A 23422-nucleotide genomic window follows, 5' to 3' on the forward strand; every position below is an offset into this window, starting at 1 on the left:
CCTCTTTAGCTATGACCTTTTGTGTCTTGCATTCCTTGTGCAAGGTGTCAATGGTTGTCTTTTGGACAGCTGTCAAGTCAGCAGTCTTCTCCATGATTCTGTTGCCTACAGAACTAGACTGAAGGCCTTTGCAGGTGTTTTGTGTTAATTAGCTGATTAGAGTGTGGCACCAGGTGATACTAAATTTGGGGTTTTCATTAGTTGTCAGTTATAATAATCAAAATTAAAAGAAATAAAAACTTGAAATATATCAGTCTGTGTGGAATGAATGTATAAATTATACAAGTTTCACTTTTTGAATGGAATTACTGAAATAAATCGACTTTTTGATGATATTCTAATTTTATGACCAGCACATGTATGACACCATACTTCAAACACTTATAAGAAGTTCCTCAACATGATCCAATCCGATTCGTCTCTTGATCATGTGACTTCATGTATATAAACAGTGAGTGACATCATCTGTTTACTTCAGCTTTTGCACCGCTGGTAGATTTTGCAGGAGTTCTGTTGCAACATTTCCCTCTATCAAAATGACGACAACTGACATCGAAATATTTTCTTTTTTTGAACAAGCCCATTACGACCAATACGATTATTACAATCTATCAGAATATCCATGTCACGCCGGTGGAAAGGGTAGAACCAAGAGGGAAATCGAGCTGAACACCAACCGACATATTCCTGCCGGGCACGAGAGGAAAATTGCGGAAAAATATCATAATAGTGAACTCAAACGCAGGAGAACCAAAAGTACATCTTGATTGACTTGTCAGGTAATGCTGTGGAAGAAAGAAAAGCAAGGGGAAAAAATAACAAATTATAATTGAAAGCAGTGTAAACAGTTATGTTCATGTCCTTCTACTTCCCTGTTTTACTTGTCTGGCTGCCATTTTTTAGACAATGGAGCCGTGTGCATTCCTTTCTGTGGATTTAAAAAAAGATTTTTTTTACATGATTCTGGTCTGGATTAAACACTTATATTCCGAATTATACTTGCGTAGAAGTTTAGGGACAGCATAAACAAAATCTAGTTTCATGCTAATCTAGACATACAGCTGTATACGGTGGATAGTGAACCAAAAAAATGCGATATGAGCTATGCACACTTTCAGTTTAGCAGTCTATATTTATTCTGTGTACTCATGTATTTTTCTGTTTCCCCTCTATACAGATATGAACCCCAGCTGAAAACTTGAAAATGTCCGTTTGCTTTCCTGGCCCTTCTGATCCAGTGTTTGGAGTAGATGGTGACTGGCCTGCTATGCTGGTCGGCCTGATAGAACACCTTGGCATGTTGTTTCAAGAGTGGACTCCTACACACGTTGCACCCCTGTAACCAGACCTGACTGGCTTCCAGTTACAGCAGTGTGCAATAATAGTTAGTTTTAAATGGTTGCAGACCCGTTTGGGAATCTAATGCTATGATAGTTGTTGTTTGGTTAAAAATCCTATATTGTGAATTAAATTGATTTCTTAAATAAAAATATATCTTAATGAGAGATGTCTGTTGTCGATCATATTTAGTTTCCAATTAATACTGTATGATTTAAAAAATCAGACTAATTTGATATGCGCTGCTTGAAGTAATAATTATTCTTGCCCACTGTAAGGCCAAAACTGTAAAATGTACTTCTACTGATAATAGTAATACTTGTGACACTACAGCAGGAGTTGACAAACTAAGGCGGGTAGGTAATACATAGTTATAAAATAATAGTTATATAGTTATAATGGAACCTACTGTATGAATGTCTCAGTTATTACCCATTTCTGGCCTGCAAATCAGTTATTATTAACACATTACAAAACGAATGTGTCCCTCCATTTAATTTCAAAATCCTGAAAATGTTGCCCTCTTATGCTCTATATCCACATATGTTTTCAAGCAAAAAATCTTTAAAAAAAACATTTACATTTTGAAATCTTACGTGTCATTTTACGTGTCTCTTTTTTCTCTTCTCTAATGATGCAAACCCATTACCGGAACAAAGTCTTTCTTGGCAAGTTTTTGTTTGTATTTTCCATGGTAGTGTGGTTGGTTATTCCTGCTTTCTCTACTTTCAACATTCAGATGGTTTGCCCTTTACTCACCCTGGCCTGTAGGCGTAACTAAAGTGTTTCAACTGGTATAAATAGGGCCCGGTAAGAGAATCATCCAGCTGAAGACCTGCAGACTCGGCTGTCTAAAACTTTTCCGTTTCGTCACTTCTGTTTCGTCATTTAATTTTCTTATGCAGAAATCTCGCAGATGACACCGGTAAGAAAATTATTAAACTTGACATAATTCATAGATAAAGTCAGCATTCAAATACATAGATATTTTCTCTGTCGAAATCGATAGCTAGGTAGCAGGACTGTTTGTTTTCAAGGTACAGTACTGTGTCAGGTCACTTGTAAAACTGGCCATTGTTTCAAGTTTGCTGCTGTAGCTACCTGTAGTACTGTAGCTACACGTTTATAACGAAAGTTATGTAGGTAGTTACAGGTTTACGTTAGCTTAGAGCAAAATTATTGCAGTAGTGATTTTACACTTAACATTGATTATCCAAAAAATACTCTGTACAGAATACAGTCTTAATGGGATTGTCACTAGGGAACTGTTAATGGAATCTTGACTTATTTGAGGCCTTACAATTATTCTGAAAAAAAAAATCAGGATGTTTATGATTTACACTGTCAGGTGTTTTTAGTGTTTCTATAAATATATAAACATATTTAAAGTCTCCATGGACAACTCCAGTGTGCTCATAGTGTATATACTCTAAATGAGTTACTACAGATATTAACCAGTTTATTATATACAAACATGATAGGTAGTGCATAACTGATTTTTACTAAATTTGATTCTTATTATGCTCAGTTCACCACCTGGTAACTTGCACATCCTTGAGGGATGTGAGCACTCAGGAGTTTAGAAAGCTGGCCCACTTTGGCTGGCTTGAGAGTAAGTATTTTCAAAATAGTTAGAATAGTAATTCAACTTTAAGGTACCAATCAACACTTTTATTATTACCAATCAACACTTTTATTATTTTATGTTTTTGACATTTTAAATGTAAGTTAGGAATAAAAGGTATATTCACTTATCAAACTTGTGTTCAGGGTGCAGATGTACAGCATTATAATGTTATATCACAGTTGATTGATATACAACAGTAAACTCTCTGTGTTTCACCTGTTTTGTGTATTATGCTGTGTTCGGCAGTATTGTAAATATAAGCATGCTCATTCTAATCCTTTGTTCTTGATTTAGGTGTGGTGAACCTCAACAAGATGCCCTGGCCTGTAAGGGAAGAAATGTGTCCCATTTGCTGAGTTATTTTTTTAAAGACTGTGGGATACTCCAGTACCGGGAAGCGTGGAGCTCCCCAGGGAAATTCTATGGACACCTGATTTCCTAGACAGTGCCCAGAAAGTCAATTTTAAGGCAGTAGAATGGACTGTGTATTAGGCTTTTTTACCGTTTATTTATACTAGTTATCTTACTGAGAATAAATCTTTTGTTAATGGACATTAAAACATAGTTAAGAGTTGATTTGGTGTTGAGCTTGACTGCTTGGGAAATTGTTTGTTTGATCATTTTGGCATATCTATGCACATGTAGGAGGAGGAGCAAACGGATCATTCCAGGTCCACACCTGCGGATTACCTGGTTTGGGGGGCCCGTTGCTGTCCCTGTCCTTGTCCACCTGGTCATACTTCAGACCTAGTCTAAAATCAAATAGACTCTAGATTTAGCCCAGAGAAATGCATTTATTATTCCAATTGGACTCTTAATATCTAACCCGGCACAGCCAGAAGAGGACTGGTCACCCCTCTGAGCCTGGGTCCTCTCTAGGTTTCTTCCTAAAATTCGACCTTCTTAGTTTTTCCTAGCCACCGCAATTCAACACTACTGTTGTTTGCTCCTTGGGGTTTAAGGCCGGGTGTCTCTGTAAAGCACTTTGTGACAACTGCTGTTGTAAAAAGGGCTTTATAAATACATTTGATTGATTGATCCCAGCCACCCATGCCACGGACTGTTTACCAACCTGCCATCAGGCAGAAGATACAGGAGCATTCAGTCCAAAACTAACAGGCTACAGGACAGCTTTTTCCACAGGCTGTAAGGCTGCTCAACTCAGGGACCCCTCTTCCCTTCCATCCATAGCCCATTCACACCTGTCACTTATATCATGCACACCTGTAACTTCTGCATTACACTATGGTTGTATAGTTGTATTGTTATTATTATTTTTGTATAGTGTTTTTACTGATTGATTGTGTTATCTTCTTATTTTTTTTTAATTATAATTACTGTCACTTTTCAACTTAACTGCACATTCGGGAGTAGGAAAATCAAGCATTTCATTGCTGTAACTTGTTACTGCAAATGACAAATAAACCTTTTGACTTTGGACATAATATAATCATTGTTGATGTACAGCTAGAAATTGGTATGGCCTTTTAAGAGTTTTGAGGTAGGATGGTATAAACATGTGAACAATGTTGTTTTGGTGTCTAGCTTAAACAACATAGATACTGTTGGTAAGCTAATACTAGTAATGTAGATGTAATATTCATAGTCAATAACATTAAAGAATGTTTAGTTGGGATAGCTGTAACCTAGGAAACAGTTTGTTTTATGTCTATCTGAAGTGATTCTATAGATATTGTTAGCGGGTTGAAAAATACTATTTAGCTATGCTAATGAGCTATGCTAAATCATATTGTTACAATTTAGATGTAGGTTTTACATCTACCGTTTTTAATTGTATTATGTGTAAGTAGGGCTGCACGATTTGGATAAAAGGTTGAATAGCGTTTTCTTTGACAAATATTGCATTTGCGGTTGATTTGATATTTTCAAACATGGGTGTAAACAGTATAGATAATCTCACTTATAATAGAGGTAATAGCCTACATAGAATAACCACGCGTAAATAGGTGATTTGAAAATTGAACGTAAGTATCGTGATTTCAAGCGACAACATTTTGAAATTGCGAGGAGTGGGTCAGGAAGAATGAGTCATAGAAATAAAGCTGTTCTGTTAATAGATTATTGCTTTATATCTATGGCTCTATTATCTGATATGAGTTTAATTTGCTTAAACGATTAGCCAGCCGAGTCTGCGGGTCTGCAGCTGGATGCTATTGGCTCGGTAGGTTCAGAAAGGAGGTGGGGCTAGGGTACTGAGCGGTTCTTTCACCCTTCACCTCTTATTACGTAACAAGTTTAACCAACGTGTGTTTGCTAGCTAGCTAGCTATCAACATACTGGAAAATTGTTCTAAGTGAATTTAGTACAATTTAGATAAAGAATGCAGATATGCAATGTGTGCAGTGGAGACACACCCAAATATCGATGCCCGGCCTGTAGAATCAGATAGTGAGTATTTCTTCTTATTTCTACTGTAAAAACAAAACTGTTAGCCAGCTAGCTCCACGCTGTAATGCTATAAGTGAGATAAAAACAATCGTTACTGCTGCCAGCAAGAATGGTTATAAAACGAGTAGTTTACACTAGCAAACCAACTTTATCTGTCCTGCGCTGTTTCCAATTGTTTACCTTGTGTTTTTCAGTTGTTCCCTCAGTTGCTACAAAACACACAAGGCCAATGGTAATTTTATTTGGACTTTCTTCCCACTGTTAAAAAGTAGCTCAAGTAATGAATTGAGTACACATTTATTAAGGACATCTTAGGCATAAATAGCTAATAACATGTCTACCATGTGTCTTTTCCCCAGATACCTGCCAACCCCTAAAACAATCAGTGCCTCCTGCTCAAGAACTAAATGCACCTTACAGCAATGGTAGGTTGTGATGATCAGCGTCACTTTGTTCATCTTGTATCTAGTATCAACGAAACTGGTACCTTTTCATAAATTCCCATTGGGAGTTGGTGTTCCATAATCAAAGAGCAATTTGTAGATCTCATCAATGTATTAGACATTTATTTTTATTTTTTTTAATATGGAGGGAATTGTAGAAACAATATATATCGAGTTTGTATTTGCCTCAGTAGGAAATACAGCAGTTCTACAATCTATATTCAACATGTAGTATCTGATTATTTCAGCAGCGGAACCCTGGACTGTTGAGGATCTTCTTGATGAAGATGACCACACAGATAAAGTTCCTCTTCAGAGGCTCCAGCAATTAGGTACCAGATACCTTTGTTTCCAGTTAAACTGTCAATGTTAAAACGTGTGTAAAGTGGCATGCCATGTTCACCTGGGTGCCATATTGTCTGGATGGGTTGCACGATATTTATTTGTACTGTGTTTTTTGCACTTTTATTAAAACTAGTAATCGAGGGAGATCAGTGAGATGGACACAGGTGTTGGATGGAGAGGAGCGCTAAACACTGGTCCCTGGCGTTGGGCCATGTGCCCACGTAGTCCCGCTTGACCACGGCTCCTCAATCATATGAAATCTTTATCTGACAGTGTGCTGTAATACCGTTTATGTTTCCGTACAGGCAAGTCAGAGGAGCTGAGGCAGCTGCTCGGGAACCCCCATCTCCGTCAGCTGATAAGCAGTGTGGATGCTGCGGAAGACAAGGCAGACGCCATGAAAAATGCCATGCAGGAGCCTTTGTTTGTTGAGCTGTCAGATCGATGCCTGCAGGTTGTCGAGAACAACAAGTGAACTGTAACAAATTGTCCACATCCGAGCTGAGCGAAAGCAGATTAATGACCCACATTGAGTCAATGTTTTTTTTTACATAATAAAATTCAGAAACTACATTATAGTACAGCAATGTTTTTCTTTCAACTTTATTTCATCTTGTTAAATATTTTTGACATGGAACAACAACAGTATTGCAAAGACAATTTGTGCAAAGCCATAGGTGTTTTTAGCTATATATAACCCACCCAAAATATCACTCATCAAAACATTTGGTCTGAGTTTGTCTCTGAATGCCCTTATACAAAAATGATAGTTTACAATACAAACAATTCAAGGAAGGATTACAGGACCAGAGGGTTGCAAAATATACGTTAATATAGTAACATCTCAGACAAGGCAAAGGTAATTACTGTATTGGTAGCAAACTACTGAACAAAGTATACAGACCTTTTTACTGTATTGTCTCGGGCACTTAATGTGGCACATCAACATTTTAATAAGTAGTTTTGTTCCATATAACTAACACTGAAGTAATCTGTGAGAATGTGGTCAACGTTGATTTTAAAGATGTACTGCCAAAGTCCCATAGTGTTTTTGTCTCATGAAGACACTGTAGTGTTGCCCTTCTAATGAACATCTCATGAGTGCTGTGAAATAGACAGGCGGGAACACTCTGCTTGCCCATTATTTGGACAACACACAAATTCCACCTACATGTGTACTGATACGATTGATTTGGATAGATCACTCAATGTACAGAACATTTATCCCTGATCAAAGTAACATTGTATAGACAAATTCCCTCCAACAATCCTGTCAATAACTTAAAATGAAAATAAAATAAAAATGTAGAAATATAAAGAAGTCGTACAAAAAATATCCCAAAGCAATGCTTTCCCTCAGCACATAGATACAAATTTGCCAACAGTACATTCTTGAGTTTAACTCCACAGATTCTGAGAAAGGCACAGAAGTGTCATACACCCGAGTCATTCAACAATTCAACAAATATGGCAGCTATAAGACTACAAGTTCATTACTCTGGGTGCATTAGCAGGATCTACAGTACTCATTAAAAAGTGCTATTATAACTCTGAGGCAGCACAGTTCTAGTGTTGAATATGAAGCTACAGTCAGTCATACATGTAATGTACTGATGAACCTAGCTAGAAGGATCACAGAAATAAAATAAATAGATTAGATCATCTCAGATGCCTTCCAGAAGTATCTGGTTTAATCCTGTCACTCCGTCACGCTTGTGGTCTGGACGCCTGTCAGCGTAGAGCAGTGGGGATCTCTGGTAGTGGAGCTTAATGGATCCCTTTTTAATTGGAAATGAACAAAAATGATCAAAATCAGAATACAGTATTAAACATGAATACAGTTGACAATTGTCAGTGGACAAGTAAAAGTCCACGGTCAAATTCATATTTAAAAATAAAATATTGCATTCTTATTATTTGAAACATTTTTGCTGGAGGGTTGAGTCTGTGGGTCTTACCCGAGGCTGAGCTCTGATGGAGGCGACCCCCTGTTTGAACTGGTTGGTCTCCACCTTGTACTCCCCACTCCTGAAGCAGTGAGCACTGAGGCAGGCCATGGCGGACATCATCTTGTGGAAGCCCGTGGCGGTCATGGACACAGTGATCGTGGGAGCAGAGGCCAGGGCCAGGCCCATGGGCCAACCTCGTACCATGACGGGCTCCGGGAGGCTGGAGAGCTGCACGGAGCCTCTGGCCCGGAGAACGGGGTCCAACTCTGGTGGCGCGGCCTCTTCCTCCCGGAGGTCCTCGGCATCGTCCAGCTCTGCCTCAGCCAGGGTGTCCATCAGAGCCTGCAAAAACAGGGATAACCCCATGTATGGACTCTTATAGCCCTGATTAACTTCAGGACTTCAGGAATTTTCCTCACCCTCCACTTCCTCCAGGATCTTTGCAGGACCGCGGCTGCCTGATTCCACCTCTGAACCTCCCTTCGGACCAGCCATGAGCGCACCCCTGCAGGCAGAAGAAGCCACCCGAGGACAGAATCAAAAATAAACCCATTACATCGAAGTAGATTCTAGAGAGACAACCAAACAGGAACTGCCAGAAAAAAGACCGGTGAGGTGGAGAAACACAGCCCCCTTTAAAATGCTGCCCCCCTGTATCCACCAACGCTAATCTGAATAAATAATTGACACCCGATCTCCATGGGCACATCTACAGCGATTGTTACCATCAATGTGGCTCAGCGGAAACATGTTGTCACAGAAGATGTGGTTCCTTTTTCAGACAGGACGGCAGCTCTAGGTGTTAAAAAGCTGGAGCAGCAGTGTTTTTGGGAAGTTTTTCCTAGCCACTGTGCTCCAACACTGTTGTTGTTTGCTCCTTGGGGTTCAGCCTGGGTGTTTTGTAAAATAACTTTGTGACATCTGCTGATGTATAAAGGGCTTTATAAATACATTTGATTGATTGGAAATCCTGACTCTACTAGCTCGTGCCCACAGGCCAAACAGACAGCCATGTATGGCCGTGCCGAGGCAGATGGTTACTGGACATACTGAACAGTGAACCATATGATGAGGAAACTCATGTGTTATCATGCAATGACCTATGTTGTCTTAATGGAAGTAACTCTGAGTAAAATCACAATTTGTTATATATAATATATATCACAAGCAGTTCATACATTCATGCATACAGTCTCTGAAAAAATTAACACTGCACCTTTTGCTTTTTGAGAGAGGAACAAAAGGGTTAAAATTAGGAGACCACTGCAAAATGAACACTTCTGTTCCTCACTTAAAACTTTCCCTTTCAACTTTTTTGGAAAGGAAAAGGGGCAGTGGTCTCTTAATGTTTTCCAGAGAGTATGTATGTATGCATGTATACATCTCATCCCAAATGATACTGTAGCCTGTATTTTTATTTGGATTGTGTAAATCCTGTATAAATTGTTTCTGCACCATTTCACAGTCCTGTACATGCCAATGTATTCTGAGAATAAAGGGGACTCTTATTGGTCTGTAACCTCTGTGTGGCGGGCCGGCAGGGATTCATGTCATGACCTTACCGGCTTGGATCAGGATTGCGGCCCGTCTCCTGGCGTGACGCCTGCGCCGCTGGTACCGGTGCCAGCAGCACTGAATGGCGAAGGCTCTCTGGGAGCGTGCCCTAATCCTGCTCTCCTCCAGCAGCTCTAGCTGTAGATTAGGCCAGAAGGTTAGTAGGCTCATCCCAGGCTCACCTCACAACCCTGCCAGCCTGCTGTCGGACACACTGCCTGGAGGACATCTAAGCTGCTGTCGAAGGCTTGGCTGTGTCAGACGCTTTAGGTGTTACGACTGCTACAGTGGAGCGATAAGGGGCCTACTTAACATTCAGGCCACTCTTAACAACGTAATGCAGAAGGTGCCTCAAAATGGAGAGACCCGTGTGCTTGACCACAGAGACCCGTGTGCTTGACCACAGAGACCCGTGTGCTTGACCACAGAGACCCGTGTGCTTGACCACAGAGACCCGTGTGCTTGACCACAGAGACCCGTGTGCTTGACCACAGAGACCCTTTGGCTCTAGCTAAAGCGATGACATCACACCTGAATTCCTCAATCTAGTTTTTCACCTCAGGCACCTTCGTTCAAGTCGGTTCCTACTAGCGGATGAATTGATCCCAACTAAAAAGACCGGCCGACACTGACCATGGAGTTGGTCAGGAACACCTTGGTCCTGCCGCAGTGCACCAGGGCGCTTCGCGTCTCGTTCCTGGTGTGTCGTCTTAACGCCGCGCTGAGAACCTCTTCCACGGCGGGGCCCAGAGCGTCCATGCCATCAGCCTCCAATCCTGAGGGGGAAAAAAAAAGGTGTGGTTGAGTGTGGGCAGTGTGGTGGCGGTGTTAGAGGCCAACCAGCAGACAGATCTGGGTGGAGTGTACATGCATAAATACACACGATGTCATGCAATGGCATTACAGTCTGCACGCAGAAACACTCCACACTTCTTCACCACGGCTGATATTTTAAATCAAGGAAGCACCGCCGACGGTTTGTTTCCAACCCCTGAACCGCACAGCGAATGTCCTTTATGTACCAATAGCAAACTGTGGTTCAAGGTATCAGTGGGGCGATTTAAAAAGCATCACACAGTTACGGGTCATTTTACGGTCCGGACTGGACGGAAATAGCACAGCATGCAAGAAAGAGAAGGCTTAAGAATGAGTTTACCTGGAACGCCAGAAAATAGTCCAAAACATATTTGAGAAAAGTGAACAATGAGAATCCCCTGGTTATGTAGGGGGAGGGAAGTACAGGGTCAAATCTAGCGACAGAGGAGCTAGCAGAGGGGAAAAAAGAGAGACATCAGGAAGATTCCACCTTGAAAAGCTGTAGCGACATCTGAAGAAAGCATTGGCCACCATTAGACCAATATTTAAGTGCCAGGACAAACTAGCACAGCACTTAGCATGTCTGAGTGATTACCTACCATTACCATCCGCTCCCTGAGCAACGGCTGTCAAGCTGGAAAGCAGTCCGTAACGCTGAAGGAAACTCCGGTAGGGAATTCTGGCGGAGAAACCAGTGGTCAGTGTAAATCAAGAGGAGGCACAACATGGAAAAGCCCTTAGTGTGTAGATGTTGACTGTTACAATTGTGTATTTGGTTATAGGTTCAAACCCCACCCTTTCTATTGCCCTACCTTATTGGAAACAGACACAAACCCCCACCCCTTTTATTGCCTTACCTTATTGGAAACAGACACAAACCCCCACCCCTTTTATTGCCTTACCTTATTGGAAAGAGACACAAACCCCACCCTTTCTATTGCCCTACCTTATTGGAAACAGACACAAACCCCACCCCTTTTATTGCCTTACCTTATTGGAAACAGACACAAACCCCACCCCTTTTATTGCCTTACCTTATTGGAAAGAGACACAAACCCCACCCCTTTTATTGCCTTACCTTATTGGAAACAGACACAAACCCCGCCCCTTTTATTGCCTTACCTTATTGGAAACAGACAAACCCCGCCCCTTTTATTGCCTTACCTTATTGGAAACAGACACAAACCCCACCCCTTTTATTGCCTTACCTTATTGGAAAGCCCGCTGCACTGATGTGTATGGTCTCCACAATGCCACAGGCCTCCAGTTGGAGAATAACCTAACAACAAGTAACGCGAAAACACCTTTAACATAATCAGAAATATTACGACAATAAGCTTAGTGACCTATATGAGCCATCATGTTTAAAACTCTCCAGAATTAGGAGTCTGGACACGATTGGGTTTCCAAGACACCAGATTCATGCATGTGTTCCTAGTGTGTCAGTCCTTTCATCTACCTCCTCCTTTCTGAAGGTCAGGGGTCGGCACTCCGGATTGGGTTTGATGCAGCGGGTGTAATGGGGAGTTGTGCTGTGGAGGATCTTCATCAGACTTTCCAGAGAGTTCTACGGGAAGACAAAAGGCAATCAAGTACCACGAAGGCAGATGTACAACACAACAGGAGGATCCGTAAACATCCAGGACACAACGGAGCGGTCCCTGTGTCTCACCTTGAACCTGGACACCACTGTGACAACCTGTCTGAGTCCTCTGGCGCCTTGGTCCTCCGCCTGTCGGTCAGCAAACAGCTGGTGAAGCAGAGGGTTCTGAGACTTCTGGACCAGGTGGATGAGCTCCGGGGGCACAGGGTCCTATAAAAGGGAGAGAAAGGGGAACAGAGTTGGTTTTAGACACACTAAATATTTTAGGGCTTTTACTGCTTCGCTGACCGAGAATAAGTGGTGAAGAAAGGACAGCGCACACCTAAATAGCAGGTGTGAAATAAATCAAACCTATGCCTCAGCAGTACATGTGGAGTGTAGTATATCTCTGCTGGTGGGTCTCCTATTCAGAACATTTGGTTCTGCTATCAACTACAGTTGGTCTGCAGCACAGTTCAGAGCGGTTCCACACTACCTTGTTCTTCTCCATCATGCCTTCTATCTGGTAGGAGACTTTGCCAGCGTAGTGAGCCACCGTGAAGTGGGGCAGCTTGCTGAACTTGTCCCTGCTCATGCTGCTGTTGCCGGACAGCTCCTTCTCCAGACGACCCTGGAACTGCTTGGCGTCGGAGGCGCGGTTGAGACGACATTCCTGGACGAATGGAGGGCGTCGCAGTGAGTCACAACAACCAAAAGCACGAAGGGCTTCCCTTGAAAAGGTCAATACAGTATTCTACAGGAGGTCCCGATAAGACACCAACCTCATTGAGGAGGGAGAAGACCCCGGTCGGGATGCCTTCGAGCAGATCCAGGCAGCCCTGGTTGTCCTGGTATTTAACAAAGGACCACTCCAGACCCTCTGAGACATACTCCTCCTAGGGGCCACATTCAGAACCGATGAGCACCAGATGGCAATACTAGTCCAGATATAGGATGGACTATCCCGGCAGCAACCAGGGATTGTATCTTTAATTGAACTTAAGAGCGACCTGTTGGGCTTTGAGATAGTGGGCTACAAAGTGCTGCTGCAGTTTCTCATTGGCGTAGTTGATGCACAGCTGCTCTAGACTGTTGACCTGGAAGCACTCAAAGCCATAGACATCCAGCAGACCTTGAGAGCAATCAAGGGGACAACATCAGCTTAGAGAAATAGGTTACCATCAAGGACACAATAGAACTGCATTATTTTTAACTGAAATTATTTTATTTACCGTTACAAAACAAACAAAGAATTGCAACTGTACCTATAAAATTGCACCAGGTGGACTTTTTGGCACACACGCTGTCATTGATGAACATAACCAGCCATTCAAACAACCTGTTTGGACAGGTGTTAAAAAAAAAGAAACATTCAGTACATGCAGTCACGTCACACAATGGGCAGGTCATTGATAACTTGCCTTTGTTCTTATCAGAGACATTCAGTCTGATATCTTAAGTATGAAGGTGAACACTGAAGTACAGATAATCTTCCATTACACAAGAAAAGGGCCCGTTACAGGTTGAAACTGAGGCTTTTTGGCCAATAAATAGTGATATTCACCTGATTTTTGGCCAATAAATAGTGATATTCACCTGATTTGAAGACAAACATCCACCCACCGCCGTTCCAACCCGCCCTCCCACCGCCGTTCCAACCCGCCCTCCCACCGCCGTTCCAAATCCCACCCACCGCCGTTCCAAATCCCACCCACCGCCGTTCCAAATCCCACCCACCGCCGTTCCAAATCCCACCCACCGCCGTTCCAAATCCCACCCACCATGTCTATCTGAAAGAAATAGGAGATTCCCTTCTGACTTACTGTGCGTAGATGACCTTGGCAAGGCAGTCCCTCCTGACCCAGCAGTCTGCCAGAGAGCAGGGTCTGAAGAGAACGCTCTGGTTGCCTGCCCTCAAGGTCTGTACCCTCAGGTATGTCTGCAGCTCCTCTACTGGGATGTCCAACAATCCTGCACAATCCTGCACACAGTCTACAGGGTACAGAAGGAAAAGTAAGACATGAGCACAGAAGGTTGGAGGAGGCTGACCACAATTGCAATTTAATTTAACTGAAGTCTGAAAACCTTAATGCAATGTTATTCTAGAGGCAATGTAATATCAGATGAATTATCAATGGAATGGAAATACCTTTGGAATGCTCCTTAATGTCACAGGGTTGCGATTCATCTGCTACAGTACAGAAAGTAATGTTCCCCAAATGAAGAAGACCTGCTAAAATCTATTTTTAAAAAAACAAGTGGTGGTAGAAATATACTCACTTATTAGTTATTATGTAAGATAAATTGCAGAATATTTTTTGGGAATAAAATTTAGGTGATTGTGATGATGTCACTCTACCCTAAATATATGTCCTTGCTTCTCTGTGTCGATGCCAAGGTGTAGCATTGCCTCAACAGTCTCATTAAAACAATCCTCTGCAAAACAAGAAGAAGCCGAGGTAGCAACAGAAGAAGCAGCGGCGGCAGAAGCAGTTATTGTGAACCATAAACCACAGAATTGAAAAACACCCAACTGATTAGAATCTATAGTTTCAATCAGCTTGCTGGGGGACATAAGGAAGCAGCTGACATACTACCTTCCAGTGCCTTTTCAGCATTTGGAAGCCAGGCAAAACTTTGGTCATATGGAATCTTCCAATCTTTCCTTTGGTCAACACTGGCTCCTTTAGTCATCTGAAAATAATATAATTTCTGTAAATCACACTAAATATATTATACAGCCGAGGACATACATAAGATATTACTTTAGATACAACTAAAGCTGACTAAAAAGTTTTGTCAAGGATTTGTCTGACACAATATGGTCTGTCTAACTTGCCTGGTAGAATATGTGAAAGTTTCTTTCGTTCGCTGGTTGCGCAGCCACCCTGGTCTTCTCCAGTAGGTAGGTTTGCACGGATGCTCCCACCAGCAGCTGAGATCTGAATAGATGACAAAAACATTTGTTTGAACAAAGTAAAAAAAATACAAAAATAAAGATATGTTTAAAGATGCCGGTTGCTAGGACAACAGCCCTTCAGTTAGTTCATTGGGAGGGTACTACACCTCAACAAGAACATATTAGTTAGGTTTCGGGTAGCAGACTAGTCTGGTCCCATATTGGTTTGGTCTTGTCAACTCCCATGGTCAAAGTCGTGGTGACAATATTCACTTAGCTAGCTTATACAGCTCTCATCTGTTGTAAAACAAAAGGATCCTTGAAACAAGGAGCAGCATTCGCTCCTGTACTGGACAAGTTACGATTTTGCAAGAGTCGATTTCTAAGAGCTAAGTCCCTTATACAGATGAGCATAGAAAAACTGTTAAGTTTCTGTTATTATGTAAATTGTTCCGGAAATCTTGTGCTCTAAACTAGATGTTGATTAAACTAAATTAAGACCTGAGGAACCACAAGAATTAAGCAATCCTGAGATGGGTTGGGCAACTCAGATTTCTTCGGAATACTTCAACAGCAAAAGTAGGTAAGTAGGAAGCTAATGTATCAGGGCTTTGTAAACAAAACAGTACGAATGTTGCAATCTACGCATCTTCAAACAAGGGCCAGATTGTTATGGTTCAAAAAAATTTAAACGAGTAGGTGTTTTCACCTGAATTTTCCAGAATGTAGCTGGGTTACCCTTTCAGCTAGAAAGAGTGGTCAAATAACCACATTCATACTTGGTGATGAATCTCACAGGTGAAAGTCACCAAAAATACTGCCAGTTTATATCCAAGCCTGATTTTATGGCCTTGACTCATGCAACACATTGGGTTGGTTTTGTGAACACACATGAAGCCTAATCCTAGTATAAAAATAGCTCAAAGTTAAATCAGGTTCAGGAAACTGCAGAGAGGGGGGCGGAGCTCTTGGTTCTGATCATCAGTCCATCTAGGTTCTTAAAAGATGTGGACTCATTGCTTAATCAAGCATCTGACCAATTATGCATGACTTTGGTTATGCGAGTCAAAACCATTGTAAATGGATCCAGAACCACGACCAGACATACCTGTCAAGCTGGAGCTGGATATACTTCCCAAAGCGGCTGCTGTTGCTGTTTCGCAAGGTACAGGCGTTGCCTAGAAATCATAGAGTGAAAGTAAATAGATAAAACAGGCATAAACGATTGAATTCATCTTGTGTCGCTATACCAACAACAACAAGCGGCTCATTAACTCAACACGTCCAGTCAGCAGCCTCACCAAAGGCCTCCATGATGGGGTTGGAGTCCAGGACCCTCCTCTCGATCATCTCCACGGTGTCCTGACTCTTCATCTGAGAGGAGGACGCTGCCACGGTGGCGTAGTACTTCATCAGGCACCGAGAGGTCCATGTCTACAAAATAATAAACTATAATTTTGGGGAACCTATAACTATAATTTTGGGGTACCTATAATTATAATATATATATAAAATAATGTTGAATCTAATCTAAATGCCTGTAAAAAATATATATCTTTAAACATTTATTATTCATTAACAATATACAGAAATAATAATACTGGTAATTAAATAAAAGACCTAAACAAATTACAAAACAAAATAAATAGCAGACTGTGTTGGCTTCGGTAATACCGGAGTACAGTATTCCAACTTCCCATCCACCATTGTTGATGATCAAGTTTGAATGGAGCAAAATGGTTTACCTTTCCTGCTCCGCTTTCACCACTGACGACCAGAGACTGGTTAACAGGGTCCACTTGCCCCTGAACGTTCCGGTAGGCCTCCTCTGCCACAATGAAGATGTGGGGTTTGGACTCCTAGAGACAATCGTTCTGGATTGTTGTTGAATGCACGCATTTGACTCCTTGCAATTTAGCCTGATCTTTGCCTTTTTTCCCCCCCAAACCATTAAGAATGAATATATCTGACCAAACGTGTTCAGAGTTTAATAGCAACACCACAGGAAGTTGGCACTGCTAAAAATATTCTGTGTTTGTAGACAACACAGAAACCTACAGATTGTATGAAGATGCTATAAAGGCCATGACATTGAATGAAGGCGTTTAATGGGTGTTCAGTACCTGAGGCTGAGGGGCACAGTGGTACTGCTTCATCACCTCCAAGGTGTAGAGGCCAGGGATGGGCTGGAAAGGGTTTAGGGCCACCAGAGTGCAGCCAGCATGGGTGTAGAACACCTGTGCTCTGTACCTGGCCTGCAGGCATTTCAACACTGGGAGGAGAGAGACCAGGACGATGTGTCGATAAATAAAGTCTGAACCAAACGGTAGTGAAAGAATATATACACTTCCTGGGAAGTTGTCTTTTTTTTGTGTGTGAATTTGGACACAGTGATAAGTAATGTTCAGCACTATTGACAGATAAAGGTGACCTAACAATGAACCCTGAATCCTATACTTTGCAATTATTCATAAAAGAAGAAAGAAAATTGACAGAAATGCAATTTCATATAAAGTACACCCTCAGCTTCAATAGCCAGCGTTGCTCAGTGTGGCTGAAATAACTTCATGTAGCCATTTTTGGCCATCAGTCTCTTACACCAACTGGGAGGAGTGTTTGCCCACTCATCTTTACAGTACTGCTTCAACGGTGTCATGTTTAAGGGCTTTCTTGCATGCACAGCCCAGTTCAAGTGCCCCATCGAATATTTCCATAGGAAATATTGAAATCTGAGCTTGGTTTGGCCATTCCATAACTACTGTCTAAGTCTTTTGACATAGGCATAGTGTGTTATCAAACACCCAAGCTAGACCAAGTTTCTAATATTTAGGGAAGGCTGGACCCGCCCAAGTTACTTTTTAATGATTTTCTAATCATTTGCAACCTGTTTTGGTGCACCTAATTTTAGTTACGTTTGTTTCGTTTAATTCCATAGATGTTTTGTTAAATTGGGTTATTTTATAAATTAATGTGGTTGGTATTTAGCGCAGATATTCACGTGCCCAGAACTATCCCGGGGGTGTTCTTAGCAAAACCATCTTGACAGCTGGAGAGCCAAGGCCGCCCCTCACCAATAGGTGTCCTCAGCTTCAGCCTACCTGTCGTTGGGGTCACAGGGTTGACTTTGGTGAGGTCATCATAGGTGTGCAGCTGCCCCTCGTCTATGAGGAACCCCTTGAGCTCTCCATCAAGGGAGTCATTCAGGGACTTCCTGTGGGCGTGTCCAGACTTCTTCAGGACTCCTTTCACCTGCAAGGAGATCATGGGATTAGGAAGGGCCAGGACATGGTTAAAGCCGACCCTTGGCCTGTATGACTGGATCATAACATAAGGTATTAATGAGGGCATTGCCCCGAGAGTAACCTAATACCAGGGTCTTAAACATATTCTACGGAAGGCAGAATATCTTCCCAGGTTTTGGTTTCTCCTTTCAACGTGTGTCCAATTTAGACCTGTAGCTACAACCAGATAAGAGGGAGTACCTAACTAATCTGTGACCTTCATTTATCCAGACGCTGCAGATACTCGGCCCTCCAATGAACTGAGTTTGACAAGTGAACTAATGAGCATTCAGGTGTTCAGCCCACGGGGATAAGCGAACCAGCAAGTCAAACTGCAACACCAAATTAGCAAGTTATGTTAACCTGAGCAAATTGGCTCATCAACTTACACCAAATCCCATCTGTCTCGCTTACATCACCTGACTGCACAGGAAGATAGCAGGGAAACCGCGCAAGCAGCCAAAAAGATACAGGTCGACTTTGCTAAATATGCTATATTGGCTGTAATCCAACTGACTGCACACGTCTACTCCACTGCTTATTCATGACTCATTATCCTCCTCGGTCACGGCGGTGGACTCACTTAATCAAGTCATGACCGGAGGGAGGATAACAGATCTGTTTATGTGCTGCATAAAACCTAGCCAACTCATACACGCCATTATGCATTTTCAACAGTTTACAATTTATTTTTGACCATTCATTTTTTTTTGCTGAACCTGTCTACTGGCAATTTTGAGGTTGATTTCAAAGCACCAGCTCGTGAAATAGCGCGATCCGTGAGAACAGATGCTTTTAAAATGCACATCTTAAACACAATTCGTGTGTAATAGCTTCTCTTTGTCTTTTATATCAACATTATTTTACGCTATAATGATGATAACACAACCTTGCCTGTTCTAGTCACATGAGACTTTGCAAACAAATGTGTAGCTCCAAATAATGCCTTAAAAGCAATGTTTCTCTCATGAAATGTTATGACTCTTCCATAAGAATCACCCCCACAACTTGATAGCGAGCTTACTTCATTGAGTAACTTGTCCCTACTATTATTGAGTTGAGTGGATGTCCCACCTAGTTATGTTAAGATCCAAATCACTTACTCTAAATAGGGAATCTGTTAGATTTCTGAAACGTTAAATGTAAGAAATGATATATATTAAATATAAGAAATTCTATATTGGAGCGCATTCTTCAGGATTGTCTACATTATGTCTTGAAATTGCTCAGTGTAACACGCGATTATTGCAGAAAAACATTTCAGTGACGTGGAAAAAAACCTGTGTTTGGAGAGCTTACTAAAAATAATCATTAAAACATGGTATGTAACACCGGAGACACGGTCCATATTTTAATGATATGCTATTATCAATCATTAGGCCATACAATACGTCTGCTACACAGGCGTGAAAACAGATGTTCGCTACAGTCTAGGCAATCGCTTTTTCCTAAATTGGTGTAAGGTTAGCTATTCCGCTGAACAGGCGCCTGGCCTTCATAGAGTATAACAAATACAAGATCACTCAAACAGCCTTAAAATACATCATTTTAAAAGTCGTTAATATCGAAACATTTTTAATCCTTCAAAACACGTGTATGTAGAGCTAACTAACGTCCAAAGTGCTCTAAAAAGGTCAAATGTTTTGCCTACTTTTTCCTCCTGTCCATTTCCTATGCGCTGACACTTCTCAGAATTCATGGATTTGGAACTTGTCCCGCCGCTCTTAGCGAATAAGAAAACAAATGATGCTGCGGTCAATGAGTATGGAGTTGACACAAGCCAAGAAAGCTATAAAGAACAGTAAATCCGACTTCTATAAAGTTCAAACTTCAGAGGAGTAGGGTCCATGGTGTCATTGCTTCGCATTTGACACGGAATGTAAAGCTTTCCTCTGTCTGTCATAAAATTCCAGTATGAAGGACAAATCCTCTGCCTGGACTCGTTTTACTTCAAACTCACACACAAGTGACGCCATGGCGTATTGAGACATAACGTAAACGCGATTGGCCACAAATTAGTACACGCCTACATGACATAAAATACAGGAACGCCTAACTGCAGAACGCGGAAATAGAAATAAACATTTGTGGTAGCTTTTGTTGAATGCGTGAATGATTTCCTCAAACATGTGGGATGATTAATACAATATTAAATATATGTTCTGAGCCACGCTACCTAAATAAATAAAGTGCGGTAGGTGATACATAATCTTGTCTGTCTATGATCTTAGCGCCATATGCGGTGGCTTGATTCTAAATTGAACTGGGATACTGAAGTTCCTCCGCTTGTCTTTGAGGCGCCAATGATCTTCAGTCATGTAATTAAAATATATATTAAAATAAGTCGGTTAGTTGTCAAACTTATACCTTTTTCTGAAATTCAGTCGTGTCTGCTGTTTAATTCGCTATCGACCCAGGCTGCTCTCCAATACTGTATTTCGAGGGTTTAAAATTAAGTTTATTTTCCCTCATTTTCAGGAAATGTCAAGCCATAGGGAATTGAAGGAGGCGTTTGTCAGTAATCTGAATGGGACCAGTCTCGGGGAAGTTGCCCTGGGCTCATTTCTGGCCCCATTGTGCCTGATTGGCAGAGGACAGTTTCTGATCCTGTATCATTTGGGCAAGGGGGTGCTCCCTCTTCCCTGGATACCCCAGCTCGTCCTGGACTTCTCCATGATCGTACTCCCTCTGGTCTTATCGTGTACGGTCTTGAGCGACTTACTCCACCTGGTCATCCTTGGCCTGGCTGTTCTGGCAGGGGCTGTGCTATTCTGTATCTGCCATGCAAGAAAGTCAAATGCTGTTGTGCACTCGCAAGATACTGTTGCCAAGTGCTTCCTCCAGAGCCATGTTCATTACAGTCAGGTCCCCTTTGTGACTATTTTTCGAGTTCTGGTCAACGTGAAAACCGCTATAAGCATTCTAGCCGTTGACTTCAGCGTGTTCCCGAGACGCTATGCCAAAACCGAAACGTACGGGACCGGGGTCATGGACTTTGGCGTAGGGGCCTATGTCCTTGCCAACGCCCTCGTCTGTCCAGAGGCTCGCAGGAAGGAAGTCTCTGGGTCCAAGTTGAACCATGTGGTTAAACAGCTCGTGTCTGTCTGGCCCTTGGTCGCGCTAGGCCTGGTCAGGCTGGCGAGCATCAAAATGTCTGACTACCACGAGCATGTGACAGAGTACGGTGTACACTGGAATTTCTTCTTCACCCTAGCCATAGTCAGAGTAGTGGCATCTGTTCTCCTGGCCCTCTTCCCTGTCCACAGATCATGGCTCCTGGCCCTTCTGATTGGAGGGCTTTACCAGGTGATGCTGGAGACATCTGGGCTGAAGCATTCCATCATCCACAACCGTGACAGGACAGGGGGCTTTTTGCAGGCTAACAAGGAGGGGGTTTCATCGGTCGTGGGCTACGTGGCCATCTACATGGCAGGGGTCCAGATCGGTCTCTACTTGATGCGACCCAGGACACAGGTCAAGGAATGGATCAGAGTGATTTTAAATCTTTTGTTGGGAAGTGTTGTGTTATATACTGCCCTGGCTGTATGTCAAGCATATGTGGAGCCGGTGTCTCGCCGAATTGCAAATCTACCATTTTGTCTCTGGACAATTGCTCAGTCTTTGTTTTTCTTGACCTGTTTGTCAACTGCTGATATGGTGTTGCTTTTTATAAAAAATGTGTCAGGTTGTTCATGGGTGTCCTCTTCCTGGAATCCCATTAGACGGGATGCATCTGCGACAGAGGAAAAAATTAAGGAGAAGATAGAGGGACTTTGTCTCATTCAAGCGGTGAACCGTAACCAATTGTTGTTTTTCATGCTTGCAAATTTACTGACTGGAATGACAAATGTGCTAGTAGACACATTCAACTGTAGTGATTCCATGTCTGTCTGTGTTTTGCTGTTGTACATGTTCACTAATAGTTTTGCTATGTACATTTTACATCTAATGAAAATCACAGTAAAATTCTGGTAAACCCTGTACCATTCTTTACAATCCCTGCATGTTCTGTTTTGCTGACACTTTGTCAATATTAAAAAGGTCATGAGCACTCATTAAAGAAACCCGGAGTGTTTCAGTCAATCAAATGTATTTATAAAGCTCTTTTTACATCAGCAGTTTTCACAAAGTGCTTTTACAAAACACCCGGCCTGAAACCCCAAAGAGCAAACAACAGTAGTTGTTGAATTTCAGTGGCTAGGAAAAACTCCCTAAGAAGGCCGAAATTTAGGAAGAAACCTAGAGAGGACCCAGGCTCAGAGGGGTGACCAGTCCTCTTCTGGCTGTGCCGGGTGAACATATTAAGAGTACAAATTGTAATGATTAATAAATGCATGTGAACTGAGTCCAGAGTCTATTTAAACGTAGTCCAGGTCAGAAGCATGACCAGATGGACAAGGACAGGGACAACACATGACAGGTGTCAGCACAGTGGAAGCTGAAATTGTCAGGTATCGTCCTGATCTGCAACACAACCAGAAGGACTTTGGACAGGGACAGCAACGGGTTTTCAAGCCAGGTACTCCTCAGGTGTGGGCCAGGACCTCATGTCCTCCTAAGTTTAAAACAGCAGGAGACAGGGAAAATTTAGAAAATGCATTCCTTATATCTACAAGGATTTATAGTGGAGAAGGAGAACTGACCCTACTCCCCCAGCACAATGATATAGCAGCGTAACACCTTGGGGCTGAGATAGGAGGGTCTGGTGACACTGTGGCCCTATCTGGTGGAGGCCCTGGACAGGGCCCAACAGGCAGGAAATCAATAAATCCACCCACATTGCCAGGCATCAACCAAAGGGACACCCACCAACCGCAACCACTCTGAATGAGGTCTGAGTATTGCCAGCAGAGTACAGCCCAATTGCACAAGTGTGCAACAGAGAGACAACAACAAGCCAGCCCCCAAATGGCATTGGAGGGAGGGCATCCCAGTGGCGATGAGAGCCCAGCTGGCAAGACAGCAAAGGTGGACAGTATCAAGCCTTTCTGGTCACCTTCACGCTCCCTGGGCCAGACTACACTTAATCATAAACCATGCTGTAGAGATGAGCCTTTATTAGACACTTGAAAGTTTGCACTGTTTGCTTTTCTAACCTTAATTGGCAAATCATTCCACAGTAGTGGAGCTCTATGAGAGAAGGCTCTGCCTCCGGCTGTTTGTTTAGAAATTCTAGGTA

At 42.3% G+C, this 23422-nt stretch overlaps 4 protein-coding genes across 9 annotated transcripts; 3 read left to right on the forward strand and 1 right to left on the reverse strand.

The window, feature by feature from the left end:
* The first annotated feature begins 461 nt into the window (after nucleotides 1-461).
* LOC105008281 (nuclear protein 1) lies at nucleotides 462-1505 on the forward strand. Its single transcript, XM_010867560.5, has 2 exons — nucleotides 462-779; nucleotides 1178-1505. The coding sequence occupies exon 1, from the start codon at nucleotides 537-539 to the stop codon at nucleotides 765-767; it is 231 nt and encodes a 76-aa protein (XP_010865862.1). The 5' UTR covers nucleotides 462-536; the 3' UTR covers nucleotides 768-779; nucleotides 1178-1505.
* Nucleotides 1506-5145: 3640 nt separating this feature from the next.
* Nucleotides 5146-6733, forward strand: znhit3 (zinc finger, HIT-type containing 3). The gene is made up of 5 exons (XM_010867559.5): nucleotides 5146-5374; nucleotides 5569-5606; nucleotides 5734-5799; nucleotides 6066-6149; nucleotides 6468-6733. Exons 1-5 carry the CDS (start codon nucleotides 5307-5309, stop codon nucleotides 6635-6637), a joined length of 426 nt encoding a protein of 141 aa, XP_010865861.1. The 5' UTR covers nucleotides 5146-5306; the 3' UTR covers nucleotides 6638-6733.
* A 16-nt stretch (nucleotides 6734-6749) lies between these two features.
* On the reverse strand, nucleotides 6750-20193 carry LOC105008279 (unconventional myosin-XIX). Of its 2 annotated transcripts, none has more exons than XM_010867558.4 (24): nucleotides 19895-20193; nucleotides 18061-18211; nucleotides 17086-17234; nucleotides 16708-16821; nucleotides 16264-16396; nucleotides 16071-16140; nucleotides 14903-15005; nucleotides 14661-14757; nucleotides 14423-14499; nucleotides 14213-14303; nucleotides 13887-14055; nucleotides 13329-13402; nucleotides 13074-13195; nucleotides 12846-12959; nucleotides 12560-12736; nucleotides 12154-12294; nucleotides 11941-12048; nucleotides 11690-11760; nucleotides 11081-11160; nucleotides 10299-10441; nucleotides 9674-9803; nucleotides 8531-8616; nucleotides 8121-8453; nucleotides 6750-7940 (listed from the first exon to the last, which is right to left on the reverse strand). In XM_010867558.4, the coding sequence occupies exons 1-24, from the start codon at nucleotides 19940-19942 to the stop codon at nucleotides 7827-7829; spliced, it is 2895 nt and encodes a 964-aa protein (XP_010865860.1). In that variant the 5' UTR covers nucleotides 19943-20193; the 3' UTR covers nucleotides 6750-7826. The 2 variants fall into 2 exon arrangements, with proteins under 2 accessions (XP_010865860.1, XP_034149324.1); XM_034293433.1 differs by lacking the exon at nucleotides 19895-20193 and adding an exon at nucleotides 18633-18816.
* On the forward strand, nucleotides 18215-22388 carry pigw (phosphatidylinositol glycan anchor biosynthesis, class W). Of its 5 annotated transcripts, none has more exons than XR_002197028.2 (2): nucleotides 18215-18294; nucleotides 18475-18611. XR_002197028.2 is itself a non-coding variant. In XM_020048610.3 (2 exons), exon 2 carries the CDS (start codon nucleotides 20725-20727, stop codon nucleotides 22216-22218), a length of 1494 nt encoding a protein of 497 aa, XP_019904169.1. In that variant the 5' UTR covers nucleotides 18275-18294; nucleotides 20722-20724; the 3' UTR covers nucleotides 22219-22388. The 5 variants fall into 5 exon arrangements, 4 of the variants coding, with proteins under 4 accessions (XP_019904169.1, XP_010865859.1, XP_010865858.1 ...); XM_020048610.3 differs by lacking the exon at nucleotides 18475-18611 and adding an exon at nucleotides 20722-22388 and having other exon boundaries at nucleotides 18275-18294; XM_010867557.3 differs by lacking the exons at nucleotides 18215-18294; nucleotides 18475-18611 and adding exons at nucleotides 20302-20437; nucleotides 20722-22388.
* Nucleotides 22389-23422: the final 1034 nt, after the last annotated feature.

The sequence above is a fragment of the Esox lucius genome, chromosome 7 (assembly GCF_011004845.1).
Source record: "Esox lucius isolate fEsoLuc1 chromosome 7, fEsoLuc1.pri, whole genome shotgun sequence".
In the NCBI taxonomy this organism is placed as follows: Eukaryota; Metazoa; Chordata; class Actinopteri; order Esociformes; family Esocidae; genus Esox; species Esox lucius.

Bases quoted from the DNA above. Each gene is read 5' to 3' on its own strand.
- LOC105008281 (XM_010867560.5), top strand. From the start codon at position 537: ATGACGACAACTGACATCGAAATATTTTCTTTTTTTGAACAAGCCCAT.
- pigw (XM_010867555.3), top strand. From the start codon at position 20,481: ATGCGGTGGCTTGATTCTAAATTGAACTGGGATACTGAAGTTCCTCCG. The intron at 20,562-20,721 runs GTAATTAAAATA...CCTCATTTTCAG, and splicing joins CGCCAATGATCTTCAGTCAT to GAAATGTCAAGCCATAGGGA.
- znhit3 (XM_010867559.5), top strand. From the start codon at position 5,307: ATGCAGATATGCAATGTGTGCAGTGGAGACACACCCAAATATCGATGC. The intron at 5,375-5,568 runs GTGAGTATTTCT...TGTGTTTTTCAG, and splicing joins CCGGCCTGTAGAATCAGATA to TTGTTCCCTCAGTTGCTACA. The intron at 5,800-6,065 runs GTAGGTTGTGAT...TGATTATTTCAG, and splicing joins AAATGCACCTTACAGCAATG to CAGCGGAACCCTGGACTGTT.
- LOC105008279 (XM_010867558.4), bottom strand. From the start codon at position 19,942: ATGAATTCTGAGAAGTGTCAGCGCATAGGAAATGGACAGGAGGAAAAA. The intron at 13,196-13,328 runs GTACAGTTGCAA...ATTGCTCTCAAG, and splicing joins CACCTGGTGCAATTTTATAG to GTCTGCTGGATGTCTATGGC. The intron at 8,617-9,673 runs GTAAGGTCATGA...TTCTGCCTGCAG, and splicing joins CGCAATCCTGATCCAAGCCG to GGGTGCGCTCATGGCTGGTC.